The 13,577-nt window shown below is 56.6% G+C and overlaps 1 protein-coding gene across 1 annotated transcript in view; it reads left to right on the forward strand.

The window, feature by feature from the left end:
* Positions 1-11,727, forward strand: part of RPS6KA2 (ribosomal protein S6 kinase A2) — a 151,428-nt gene extending 139,701 nt beyond the window's left edge. Inside the window, exons 17-21 of the mRNA XM_077757413.1 lie at positions 1,424-1,586; positions 4,335-4,411; positions 6,492-6,609; positions 9,496-9,633; positions 11,300-11,727. Coding sequence (XP_077613539.1) covers positions 1,424-1,586; positions 4,335-4,411; positions 6,492-6,609; positions 9,496-9,633; positions 11,300-11,425 — 622 coding nt within the window. The 3' untranslated portion in view covers positions 11,426-11,727. The remainder of the gene's footprint in view (positions 1-1,423; positions 1,587-4,334; positions 4,412-6,491; positions 6,610-9,495; positions 9,634-11,299) is intronic.
* The last annotated feature ends 1,850 nt before the right edge of the window (positions 11,728-13,577 follow it).

The raw sequence follows: 13,577 nt of genomic DNA on the forward strand, positions 1-13,577 counted from the left end.
GGGGGGGGGGGCACAGCCCTGGGGAGGGGGCAGGAGGGAGCGGGCCGGTGCCCATCCGCATCACAGCTGCCCCCGCGTGTCTCAGACCGTTGCACACACAGCGTTCGGGGGAGCTCACCAGGGACACTCCGTGTACCTGGACCGGTGATGCAGGAAAGGTTGTGATACAGGGAAGTTCTGAACTCCCATCACCTGCTCCATTTAAAGCTGAATTCCTTCCCCGCACAGAGGAATTCTGCAGGTGAAAATGACAGTGGTGGCTGGGTTCCCGCGGCCCAGGCACTGCTCTGTGCCCCCCGCGTCTGCAGTCTGACTGGGATGCCAGAGCAGAGAAAGGTCAGCTGTCTTGCCCAGGAGCCAGTCACACACAAGTGACTGACGGAGCCGGGGTCCTGCCCGGCTCTCGGCTTCCCGACCCCACACTCGCAGCCCCCGCAGCCGGCTGGGGGTCCGGCTCTCAGCTTCCCGACCCCACGCTCGCAGCCCCCGCAGCCGGCTGGGGGTGGCCTTGTCCCCGGTGCCCCTCTCCCCTCGGCCTTTCCCGTGAGGCAGACCGTGTTTGTGCCCCAGCCAGCCCCTCACGGGTGGTCGTAAGTGGCTAAATGCGTCCACCACCCGGCAGTCCGGGAGTAGGAAGCATTTTCCCAGAAGAGTCACCCTCCAGAGGAAACCCTTTGGACGATGGCTTTTCCAGACGGGCTTCCACTGAATGAGGGCAGAGATGGGCCTGGACCCGGACTGTCCCGCTCCCCTGCCCGCAGGGCCCATGACCCGGCTGGCACCTGCGTGTGCCCCTCTGACCCCCCTCCTGTATCCGTGGCTGGGGTCTAATAGGGCGGTGCGGCTTCCTGGCCGTGTGCAGACACACGCGTGTGCTCACAGTCGGCCTCTGTCCACTTCCAAAGAAATCACCACGAGCCCCAAGTAGCTGCTTTGCTCTGAGATGCGCTGATGGCTTCCACTGACCCCGTCCCTCGAGCTCGGAGCCCCGCAGCTCCCTCGGCACGGGGGCGGCTGAGGGCTCCTGTCGGCTGCTGAGCCCGCCTGTGGTCATGCGCCCCACGTCCGCCTCGCTCTCCCACGTGCCAGCCCCTCACCACGCTGGGGCGTGGCGGTGCACGGTAAACACGTTCTGTGCAGATCTTTTCGTCCACATCCCCTGGCTCACCGCACGTAGTTCTCTCCGCCTCAGTAGCTGCTCATTTACTCACTCATTGAAATATTCATTCGCCACCGAAGAGGTTTCTAGTGGGCCCCCAGATCTGAGCGTCAATGTCAGAGGAAGAGAGGAGGGAACGCCCCTCTGCCCCCCCCATCCAAGCTGACCTGCTTCCGGCTGCACGCCGGCTCCAGTACACACCCTGCTCTTGGGAACGCTTCGCCCCTTCCCTTCCCGCTCCAGCCTGGGCCTGCTGCCGTTCCAGGTCGTTCACCGAGACCTGAAGCCGAGTAACATACTGTATATGGATGAGTCCGGAAACCCTGAGTCCATCCGAATCTGTGACTTCGGGTTCGCCAAGCAGCTTCGGGCAGAGAACGGGCTGCTGATGACGCCGTGCTACACAGCAAACTTCGTGGCCCCGGAGGTAAGAGCTGAGCTGGCGGGGGTGAGATCTCTGAGCCGGGGGCGGGGAGTGGGGGTAAGCAAAGGAGGGGATAGAGAGTTGGGTACACTGGAGGCACCTTGATTTAGTTCAGCAATAACCTTAGAGAATAGAAATGAATGAGAAAACAATCAGCCCCTGATCCTGCCCAAACACACCTATTGTATCATTTTAGTTTCCTGTTTGCAGCATTTTCCCTGGTGATGCTTCTATGTAAAATCGTTACTGTGCGGTAGACCGTTGGGCTCAGACCCGAGTGTTTGCCGGGAGTTACGTAGAAACAATGCAGTCGGTCTCTCGCGTCACCCAGAAGGGAGCTGACGGGTCATCTGTGATCAGAAGCCCGCCTACGGCTGCACCGACGGGGCAGAGGGGGCGGGGTCTGCGTGTTTGGGGGTTTCCTCTGGGCCGGGTTCTGCTGCAGGCTGTGGGCCACGGCAGAAGCCACAGCCTCTGGGGACCGCGGTCATGGGCAGAGGAGGGCGGCTGGCCGGCCTCCAGCGGACGGGATGAGCTGGGCAACGGCCTCGGGCTCCCAGGGACGCCTCCGTTAGGCTCCGAAGTCACTGGAACACCTGTGAAGACAAACCCAGTTCCTTGCTTTTTAGAAGCTTAGCAACAAAACCTGAGAGGCCGGTGGAGCAGGACAGCCCGTGGCCGGTGGGGTGAGGGGCCAGGGGGCCGGGGGCAGGGGCTAGATTTAGATTCTGTGCGGATCCTTCCGGCTGCTGGGGAAGGCACGCGGGCACCTAGCAGCGGGCCTGCGAGAGAGAGCTGAGAGGTGCCCCCCCACAGTGTGGTGAGGAAGGCAGGGTGCTGAGCCGAGATGCAGGTGGGCACGGAGCCCACACGAGTGGGACCAAGGCCATTTTTAGGCCACCCAGACGCTACCTGGGGCCCCTTTAAAATAATCTGCTTATAAGCCTCTATTGTGCCTTTTCTGATCAGAAATAATATCGATGCTATTGATTGTAGTGGTTGTAGAATATCTTAAGAATCGGTATCTTTTCCATTTCCGAAGCCCTTTTTCCAATATTTCTTAACTTCTATCTTGACGCGCCCTATGAAGGGGACAGGGTGGATATTAGCCACGCTTGATAGATTAAGGAAAAAAACAAGTTCAGTGTGTTCAAGTGACTTTTGAAGGTCACTCAGCCCGTGGAGAGAGGGCTTGAACAGTGAACATTCCGTTGATTTCCGTGTGCTGGTTCACCGCCTTCCGTGTTGCCGGCACGGCCCGTGGTGTCAGCGGTACCGAGGTGGGGGATGGGCTCCTTGCCCTTGTGTTTAAGACAACTGCTCGCGGTTCTCCACGTGTAGCGCTGAGTCCACGGGTGTGCAGGGACCCAGGAGTATCGAAGCTGCTTGCTTTCCTGTCACTCGGCTATGACTTTGTCTGAGGACTGTCTGCTGCTGCAGTCTGTAATCCTAGGACGCATGAATGCTTCTGTTTTAAGCATTCCTCAAAAAATTAAACAGGATCACCATGTAGTGCAGTCTTGCCGGGACCCAGCAGCCTGAAAGCAGAGAGAGGAACAGACATTCGCCACCCGCGTCCACAGCAACATGATTCACAGTGGCCAAAAGGTGGGAGCCACCCAGGCGTCTGTCGGTGGCTGAATGGATGAACAGAAAGTGGTTTATTTTTGATTTTTAAAAGTTTCTTTAATGTTTATTTTTTGAGAGACAGAGACAGAGCACGAGCAGGGGAGGATCAGAGAAAGAGGGAGACACAGAATCCGAAGCAGCTCCAGGCTCTGAGCTGTCGACGCAGAGCCCGACATGGGGCCTGAACTCACAAACTGTGAGATCATCACCTGAGCCGAAGTCGGATGCTCAACCGACTGAGCCCCCCGCCCCCAGAGCTCCCAGAATGTGGTTTATTCACACAATGGAATGTTAGCCTTGAAAAGGAGGGACGCCTTGTGCTATGCTACATGATGAACCTCGAGCACAGTGCGTTCTGTATGATACACAAGACAGAAGCATAATTACCATACAATTCCACTTACATGAGGTCCCTAAACCAGCCACATCCGCGGAGACCGAGCGGAGAAGGGTGGGTGCGAGGGCTGGGGGTGGGCCATGGGGAACCAGTGCGTGATGGGAGAGTTTCAGTTTTGCAAGAGAAAAGAGTTCTGGAGACTGATGGTGGTAACAGTTGAATGCCTCAACTCTTCTCCTAAAACTGATTAAGATGGTAAATTTGAGGGGCACCTGGGTGGCTCAGATGGTTAAGCGTCCCACTTCAGCTCAGGTCATGATCTCATGGTTCAGTTTGTGAGTTCAAGCCCTGTGTTGTGCTCTGTGCTGACCGCTCAGAGCCTGGAGCTGCTTCAGATTCTGTGTCTCCTTCTCTCTCTGCCCCTCCCCAGCTCACGCTCTGTCTCTCTCTCAAAAATAAATAAACATAAAAAACTTTTTAAAAGATGGTAAATTTTATGCTATGTATATTTTGCCATAATTTTTTTAAAAGTCCTTAAAAATTAAGTGTTTCCTTTTTAGTCCATGTGCTGTGGATCTAGCAAGAACTGGGGTTCCTATGTGTGCCCTGGTCTGTGGGGAGCCCGGCTGCAGGGCTCCACGGCCGACTTTGCGTTAACGAATGACAGCTCCACAGAAGACGTCCCTGGTCCCCACCTGCCCGGCTCCTGATCCCATCGGAACGGCACGCCGGGAACTTGAACTTGCCTCCCGAGTGCTCATCCGTCATCTGCTTCCCCCCCGCAGGTCCTGAAGCGACAAGGCTATGATGCGGCGTGTGACATCTGGAGCCTGGGGACCCTGCTGTACACCATGCTGGCGGGGTAATGTGCTCCTCCCACAGGGGTCGGCGCGCAAGGCATCGGGAGGCCGGGACGCGGGGTGCTGCCCCGTCCGGGCCCAGGTCGGCCCTGCCCGGTGCTTGGGTGGGGATGCTTTCAGGCCTCCTTAGCCTCTTCAGGACAAGTAAAGAACAGGGATAAGAAGGTTAGCTTTATGCTTTATTTTATTTTTAATGGTTATTTATTTTTGAGACAGAGAGACAGAGCGCAGCAGGGGAGGGGCAGAGAGAGAGGGAGATGCAGAATCCAAAGCAGGTTCCAGGCTCTGAGCTGTCAGCACAGAGCCCAATGCAGGGCTCAAGCCCACAAACCGCGAGATCATGACCTGAGCCAAAGTCAGACGCTTAACTGACTGAACCCCCCGGGAGCCCCTGTTTTCTTTAAAATGTATCTCTAGAACTGGGGAACCAGGGCACAGAACTCCGCTCATCAGCAAAAAACCCAAGCCTCTGACCACGTGTCCACATTCTCCGTTGCACCCCCCCCTTAAGAGGTCGCAACATCTCCCCTTAAAAACGTTCTCTTGAGTTAAGAAGCAGCCATAACGGCTTCCTAATCAGACAGCACCTCGGGGAAGGCGGCAGGTAAAGGCAGGTGACTGACCTGCGTGGCCGCGGGACGACACCCCGGGCATCACGGGGGGAGGGTCGGGTGGCTGCGCACCGGCGCCCAGTCCAGGGTCTGCTGGGCTCCTTGACCTCCGCTGGCCTCACCCCCCTCACTTCCGAATGAAAAGCGGGTGGCCCTTTAGGATTCCAGCCTTAAAGGTCTAGGACCCAAATAACCCACGGGACCTCGCTTTCTAAGCTAATTAGACCCCTTCATGGAAGGAAAAGAGCTGTAGACCGTCCAGTCCTGTTGACTGTCACGAAATGGACAAAATGCCCGCTTTTTCTGTAGCCTTCATGAGGCCTCTCGGGACACGTGAGGGATTAGTGTCCGCGGGGAACGGGCTGAGTCGCCAGCCCGGGGCTGTGCTTGGAGGACAATTACCGGGAAGGCGCCCCGGCTCTTCCTGGCATCAACACTGTGGGGTCGCTCTGCGGTGTTCTGATGCTCGCGGTGTGTGCGCGGATCTCAGACAGCAAGCTTCGCCACGAAGAGAAGTAGCGTGGGGATCCCACGGATTCCTTTTCCAGGGAGGCATTTCTCAGCCTGCCCTGGTTTATGGTGGGAGGTGATACAGTAACTCAGTGCAGCAGGTGCTGAGGCATCGTGCATGTGTCTGTGTAGACACTCCCTGGGAGTGAGTCATCCTGCCCATTTGCAATTGAGTCTTAAGAAATTAATGTGTGGGGCGCCTGGGTGGCTCATTTGGTTGAGCATCTGACTTTTGATCTCAGCTCGGGTCAGGAACCCAGGGTCGTGGGCTGGAGCAACGTGTCTGGCTCCACACTCAGTGTGCAACCTGCTTAAGATTCTCTCTCGGGGCCCGTGGATGTGAGATCACGTTTGTGGGTTCGAGCCCCGTGTCAGGCTCTGTGCTCACAGCTCGAAGCCTGGAGCTGCTTCAGACTCTGTGTGTCTCTCTCTGCCCATACTCATGCTCTGCCTGCACTCATGCTCTGTCTCTGTGTTTCTCAAAAATAAGTAAACATTAAAAATTTTTAAACAAAGGATCTTCTCTCTCCCTCTGGCCCCTCTCCCCACTCATACTCTCTCTCTCGCTTTCAAAAAAATGTAATTTGTCAGAGAGCTGGAGTTGGTAATAGGCCAGCCATGGGTCTCTCAGACTTCAGATCTCAGGCTCTCCCCCGTTACATCATGGTCTCATGGATGACCGGGCAAAACACAGCGTCCCCAAGGGCTCCAGAAACGGGCCAGGGAGCTCGTGCTCGGGTCCACAGAGATTTCTGCGCTGGCCTTCTTGACCTACAGCACTGACCGAGTAGGGAAGTTGGACACAGCGTAAGAGATAAGTAACGGGTCCCCATGACCCTGTTTTTGGAGCATGATGGGAAAGAAAGAGCTACTTTCAACAACGTGGAGACCACACTAAGCTGTGAACGTCACTGTAGGTGGCATAGTGGAAGCTCATGACCCGAATTCTCTCATTGCACAGATTTACCCCTTTTGCAAACGGGCCCGATGATACTCCTGAGGAGATTCTGACGAGGATCGGAAGTGGGAAGTATGCCCTTTCTGGGGGGAACTGGGACTCCATCTCCGATGCGGCAAAGGTGAGTCAAGTTTCCTGGCACGCTCGCTGCTTAGCGTGGAGAGTCCGTAGCAGCCATCTTATTTGTGACGAAGCTAGAGAACACCTTTCATAGAAATAACACACGTCTTTTATCTCATAGATTTTTTTTTTAGCTTCTCAGTTGAAAAATTATTTTTCGTGAAGCTATTTTTATAGCCCTTCTCACGTGTGCTGGGGTTCTCCAGAGAGACAGAATCTGTAGGATATAGATAGGTAGGTACGGAGATACAGGGAGAGAGAGATTTTTAAGATCAGTTCATGTGACTATGGAGGCTGATAAGTAAAGTCTCCAGAGTCAGTCAGCAGGCTGCAGACTCAGGGTAGAGCCGGCGTCACAGCCCAAGGGGCAAAGCCCCTCTGCGGGCCGACTTCCCCTTTCTTTGGGGAACCCCTGTCTTTTTAATCTTCGAGCTTTCCACTGACACCGTGGAGGGCCATCTGCTTTACCCCAAGTTGACTGATTTCAGTGTTAATCCCATCTAAGGAAGACTTTCACAGCAATGTCTAGACTGCGTTTGGCCAAACACAGGACCGTGACTTAGACAAGTTGACCCCTAAAGTTAACCCTCACACTTTCAGTGATGTTGTCAAATGACAGCCCTGAACGATCACAGACCGATCAAGAAGAACTCTGGGACAGAGGTGTGTTTCTGTTGTTTTAAAACACTTTGCACTCGGGCTTCTCTGCAGCCTCACTATTGGTGACCAGCCTTGTTTAAAGAAACATCGGGCTTCGTCTTTTTCAGTTGAGATCCTCAGTTCCTTGCTAATTAAGCAGTAAGTGATAACCCAGCCACTAGTAAGAAGCAGCACCGACCATCTATTTCCTGTGTTACTGTAAAATGGTGGGGAGAGTAGACGGTCTGGGCTTCTGATTTCAGTGCTGCCATCGTCACCACTGGGACCTCATATGGCGATGGTGGAGGGGTGGTGGAGAAGACCATCAAGCAGAGGGGAAGGTGGAGATGGTAGAAATGATGGTGGAGGTGATGGTGGACGAGATGATGGAGATGATGGCGGGGGTGATGGTGGAGGTGATGGTGGACGTGATGACGGAGGCCATGGCGGAGGCGACAGCAGCCGGCGTCCAGTGAGCACACCCCTTGTGTCAGACCCTGATGCTCCCACTGCTCTTTTCTATACACTCTGTCTAAACGAGTATAGAAATTGTCTCGTTCTGGTCCCCAAAGTAGACCAGCGCTCGGGTGCTGGTGTTCCTTTGTGAGGTGGTCTTGGAAGCAGGCATGGGGGCCAGGGAGGTGTCAGGAAGGGAGTCAGGTCAAGTGCAGGCTCAAGTCAAGTACAAGATTGCAGGCAGGGGGCTTCGCTGCCTCCTAGGGCCTTGATGGTTTCTTCCTGCCCCTTCACCACCTTGTCTTCTACCTCATGTGGCCCGTGCCTTTTCCCCTGTCCGTGTTCACTGTACACACAACGAAACCTGCAACCTTCCCCCCGGACAGACACAGTCTATGGATTTGTGTGTCGTTACTTTATCTGCGTCCTGCTTGTAGTGTAAGGAAAGATACTCCTCTACTCTGAGATCTTGAACAAGTTAATAAAGGTCTCTTGCTTTCGTTTTTACACCTGGAAATACGAGCAATAATGTTTCCAGAACATATTTCTTTTATGAAGTTGCCAAGATTAATGTTATTGAATATTAAAAGGCATTGGATTTCTCTGTTGAAATAAAGGATTTTGTATTAGTCTCTAGGATTTCTCTTCCATGGTTTATGACCAGAAATTCCATTGAGTACTTTAGTGATACATTATCCACGTGAGCTAATTCATGTATTTCACTGTGAAATGTCACGGGGACACCAAAGGAAGGTGAGTAGGTGAGCAGAAAAGCGTGGATTCTCATCGTGGCTCCTCCTTGGACAATTGTTTAATCACTAAAAAATATCAACATCTTCACCTGCAAAATAGGGAAGTAATATCCCTCCTTCCCCCGAGGCCAGTCCTGACGACTGTTGAGAACAGGTGCATCGAGCACGTGAAGACCGTCTCATGAACACCATGCAGAGATAGATCATGGCTGTGACTGTGTGTGTGTGTGTGCATGTGTGTACGTGCGTGTGCACGTGTGTACGTGTGTTGCGACATGTGATGTAAAGTGGAGCTTTGTCTTTAAGCTACTTGGAGGAGTTTTTATTGTTATTACCTTACAGTCAAATAAGAAAATTACCTCAGGGGCGCCTGGGGGGCTCAGTCGGTTAAGCCTCCGACTTCGGCTCAGGTCATGATCTCACGATTCGTGGGTTCAAGCCCTGTGTTGGGCTCTGTGCTGACAGCTCAGAGCCTGGAGCTGCTTCAGATCTGTGTCTCCCACGCTCTCTGCCCCTCCCCTGCTCGTGCTCTGTCTCTCAAAAATAAACAAGCATTTTAAAAAGAAAGAAAAAGTAAAAAAGAAGAGAAGACAATTATCTCGATTGGGCATTAGCCCATTGCACACGTGCGATGCTGGTGGGTAGTTCCAGTAAAACATAACTGCATCCACTGTGATAAGTGGTTTATCTGTGGGACAGTCATTCTGTTAGCTTCTCCCTCTGGAAGGATACCATTTTTACTAAAAAAAAACCATTCTGTCACATTTCATGCACGATTTAACATTTCCACATTTCATTTCTCTTTGGATGTAAAATCTTAACCTGGAGTAAGCCACCAAGTTGATGATAATTAAAATTTTAAAATCATTCACATACTTTTATAGATGAAAGTAAACACTTGACCCCAAAATGCTAAGAATCGCTCAGAATAGCAGTGAGGTTTTACCCTGAGAAGGAACGAAGGAACTCTGCTCGGGAGCCTGTTTGAACCAACTTCAGTGACCCTCCCAAAATCTCCTCTCTGTCATCTGCCCTTACAGGACGTCGTATCCAAGATGCTGCACGTGGACCCTCACCAGCGCCTCACGGCAGTTCAAGTTCTAAAACACCCGTGGATCGTGAACAGAGAGTACCTGTCCCAAAACCAGCTCAGCAGACAGGACGTCCACTTGGTGAAGGTACCGACAGCTGGTCAGGGAACAAGATGGCGGGGAGGGGGCACGCAGAGGCGTCACCCTGAGGCCTCCCGGTTAACCCAGAAAGTCACAGTGTGGGGACCAGCTAGGGAACCGATCACAGGCGCACACGCGTATCCCTCCTTTATCTACTTCCACACATTTCTTCACTCTCGAGCCACCACATGCAAAACTCTGAATGAGCTACAACTTCTGATAACAGCCCTGAACGCTTCACTGTGGGGAGGGGGGCGGGTGTGCACGCACACCCACGTGCGTATGAGACAGAGATGGAGGGAGAGATGGAGAGAAAGTGGGAGAGAGACAGACAGACAGATGGGGTGGAGAGTGGGAGAGAAGGAGGGAGAGAGCGAGGTGGAGGGGGTCAAGTTTCCAAAGCCCTCCATTCGAATGATTTTTTTTATGTTTATTTATTTTGAGCGAGAGAGCGAGCGAGGGAGCACACGAGCAGGGGAGGGGCAGAGAGACGGGAGGAGAATCCCAAGCAGGCTCCACGCTGCCCGCACAGAGCCGGAGGCGGGGCTCGATCCCACGAACCCTGAGATCGTGAGCCGAAACCAAGAGTCGGATGCTTAACCGACCGAGCCGCCGGGCGCCCCAGCCCTCAGTCCCAGATCAGAGGCCGGCAGACTTGTGTCTAAGGGCCCAGACTGTAAGCATCTCAGGCTTTCGAGTCAGATGTCCCCGTCACCGTGCCTCCGTCTCCTGCGGTGCCCCCGAACCGCCAGAGAAGGCGTGCGGGCGGATGGGTGCCGAGCTGTTTCAGTAAAAGCTTAGCTGCGAGAGCAGGGCCCCGGGCTGGTGCCCTCGCTCTCCTGAGGGACTTCCCGCCGCGCCCGCAGCTCGGAGTCCGGCGGTGCCCTCCGCGAGCGAGCGCACGGGCGGCACCCAGCAGCCGTGAAGGAGACTCGGGGCCGTAGAGGGAACGGCCTCAGGACGCAGAGGGCATCAGGGACATGTCTGCCCCCGGGGATCACAGGGTTTGACCTACAGAAGAGCCGCTCCTCTACTTGGTGTCCCCGGGGACCCCTGGGGCCCGCGATCCCACCCGTCCTTTCCTGACTCCCGGTGCCACTGTGGGTCCGGCCTCCCTAAGCCGCGCGTCGGGACGCCTAACTAGCAAGGCCGCGGCGTCCGGCCACCTCGGTCGTGACACGCCCGCATCCTGTTGTGCAAACGACATAGATAGGGGGCATCCAGAGGCCCGGGGGGTCTACACCGCAGGAATAAGCGGGTCCTGCCTCACGTGCTTGGCAGCGGCTGCCTGGAGCTCCCCGGGAAGGACAGCGGCCACCGCCCGCAGCCATCAGGGTCGGCCCTCGAGGCCTTCTCAAGTCCAGCGAGTGTGGGGCAGCGGCGCGGCGCAGGGGGCCTGGGCCCCGTCCTGGGGCTCTGTGCGTGTCTGGGGGACCCCACGCCACGGGCATCACTTGGGGCTGGGGTGGGGGCTGGACGGACGCGTGATTCCCGAGGCCCGGGTGCAAGCTCACTGCAGTGGGCGCGCTGCACCCCGTGCCCCGGGGCCGCCGGAAGGGCTTAGCTGCCCGCTGTGCGTGCGGGGGCCAGGCCCAGGGAGGCCCCAGGGCTCGGGGGCCGCTCGGGAGGGGTGGCGGGCAGCACACTCACCGGCCTCTCCCCTTCCCTGCAGGGAGCCATGGCCGCCACCTACCTTGCCCTGAACAGAACTCCGCAGGCCCCGCGGCTGGAGCCGGTGCTGTCGTCCAGCCTGGCTCAGCGCAGGGGCATGAAGAGACTCACGTCCACGAGGCTGTAGCGCTCGGCCCACTCCCGTCACGGGCGCTGCCGGAGTGACCCCAGCCCGGCCCCGGGCCCGGGCGCCTCGGCGCATTCCACGTCCTCTCGTTCAGCCTGGATCGGATCCGGACCCATGGCCTCCCCAGCCTCACCGCGCCAGCCTCCCGCCTCCTTGCCCCGAGCAAAGCCAGACGGACGCATTTCACCCACCGCTCACCGCCCTGCTGAACGCCTGTAGGGCTTTTATGATCACGGCTTATATTTATAGAGAGAGATATTTTTTTTTCCAATTATAGAGCCAGCGACTTGGCCGGATCCCGACGCCTGCGTCCTCGTTATTAGCGCGAGAGGGCGCACTGGCTGCTTCCCCTGTCGCCAGAAGGATGGGTCGGCGCGTGGCACCCAGGACTAGGCGCCGGGTCCCCTCCAGATGATCCAAAGAGCCCCCATCCCATCGCCCCCTCGTTTCTGACTGAGGTGCTGGGCGACCTCTCGGGGTCGCAGACCCGAATGGGGGAGAGCCTGGCCCAGAACCGGCGAGCGGTGTCTTTGCCTTGGAGGCCTCTTTTCACGAGAACAGCACGTGTCCCTGGGGAGGAGCCAGCTACAGCCTGAGCCCCCCCACACCGGCCCGTGTCCTTGTCCCCCCAGGGCTGGCTGGCCGGCCGGGGCTGCAGGGCTGGGGTCCACGCTCCCACCCAGAGCTTTGGAGAGAGAGCTCTGGGCCCGACGGCTGGCGGCGGCGCTCCACCAGCCCCCCGTGCTCTCCCAAAGCAGTGGTTCCTCTGCGTCTGCTTTTCCCTTTCTGGGCCACGGGAGACCCCCGCCCCGCTCCCCGAGCACTGGCAGCCCTGAGCTCTAGGGAGGAGGCTGGGAGGGCACCGGGGGTGCCCGGCTGGTGGGCAGCCATGCACTTTGTGGAAGCCGTGATTTTGTGTTGCGTCTGTGTTTCCATTCTTCAGTGACACTTACTGTTCCCCTTGGGTGCGTGTGCACAGGGGCGGGGGGGGGAGGGGAGTTGAGCGCGGGGCTGAGCACTGTGTGCGTTTCTTGTCAGTAAAACAGGACAGGCTGGGCGCCACCGCCCAGGCCGCAGGGGAGAGTGTGTGCCCCTGGGCCGGCCCGGGACTCCCCGGGGTCCCCGCGGGGTCGGGGGGCCGGGTCCTCAGCCGGGTCTCACGCAGAAGGCGGATTTCCTGGTTCCCTTCACCCCCCATCTCAGCTGGCTACGCAAGAGCCCGTGCCGCGTTCTGGACGCGACCACTTACCTTGGTCCAATTGTTTTCACACCTTCCCGTGTAAAGGTGTTGCAGAAGCTTCCATTATTCCGTGAGCCCTTCTTTCCCTCCGAAACCACATGACGCACAGGGCGGGGACAGGCTCACCTACGTGAGCCTCATTAGACATCTGTCCTGTTTTCCCAGTAGGAAACGCTCTTCCCCCAAGGCTAAAAAGACTTGACCCACAATAGTTTCGTTTCAGGTCTGAATCATGTTATTGATTATTAGGAACTTAGGAAAAACCTTTAGGTCGCAGGGCTGCCCTCCAGGAAGGGACAGAGGTCATCACGCCTCCTGTCTGCTGCACGAGGTTTGCGGCTCGCTGGTCTGCTCGCTGGGAGTCGCGTGATGGATGCGGCCCGAGGGGGAGCGGGAGGGGGTGCCGCTCCTGCGCCTCCTCCCTCTCAGGGCCACCATGCACACGGCCCCGCCGTCCTCACTGAGGGCCGCAGAGGGACCCGGGTTCACCCCGCCCAGGATGTGCCCCGAGCAGACAGCGGATGGGCGCCTGCCCTGTTCAGCTGCTACCTGAATGACTGCCACGTACCTCTGCTCGCTCAGCTTGTCCAGAACAAGGTGGCACTTGAAACCCTCGGGCAGAAAGTCAGCCTGGAGGAGTCAACGTGATATTTTCAACTTCACTTCCGAGCCTGGTGTCAACAGCCAGCGGCTGTGGTTTACAAGCGGCAGTCGTACCTGAAGGAAGGTATTTGATCTAGTGTCCCCTGTGCGGTTCGCCCCCCGCCCATAACGGCGGCTCCGCGGGCTTCGCACAGGAGGTGAGATCGCACAGAACGAAACAGCCGCCCCCCCCGCCCCCGGAATGTAGAGTCATAGCCTCTCTGGATCTCAAAACCACAGACTTTGTCATCAGAAAACCTTTCTGGCTGC

Source organism: Crocuta crocuta, unplaced genomic scaffold, assembly GCF_008692635.1.
Source record: "Crocuta crocuta isolate KB4526 unplaced genomic scaffold, BGI_CrCroc_1.0 scaffold506, whole genome shotgun sequence".
Classification (NCBI taxonomy): domain Eukaryota; kingdom Metazoa; phylum Chordata; class Mammalia; order Carnivora; family Hyaenidae; genus Crocuta; species Crocuta crocuta.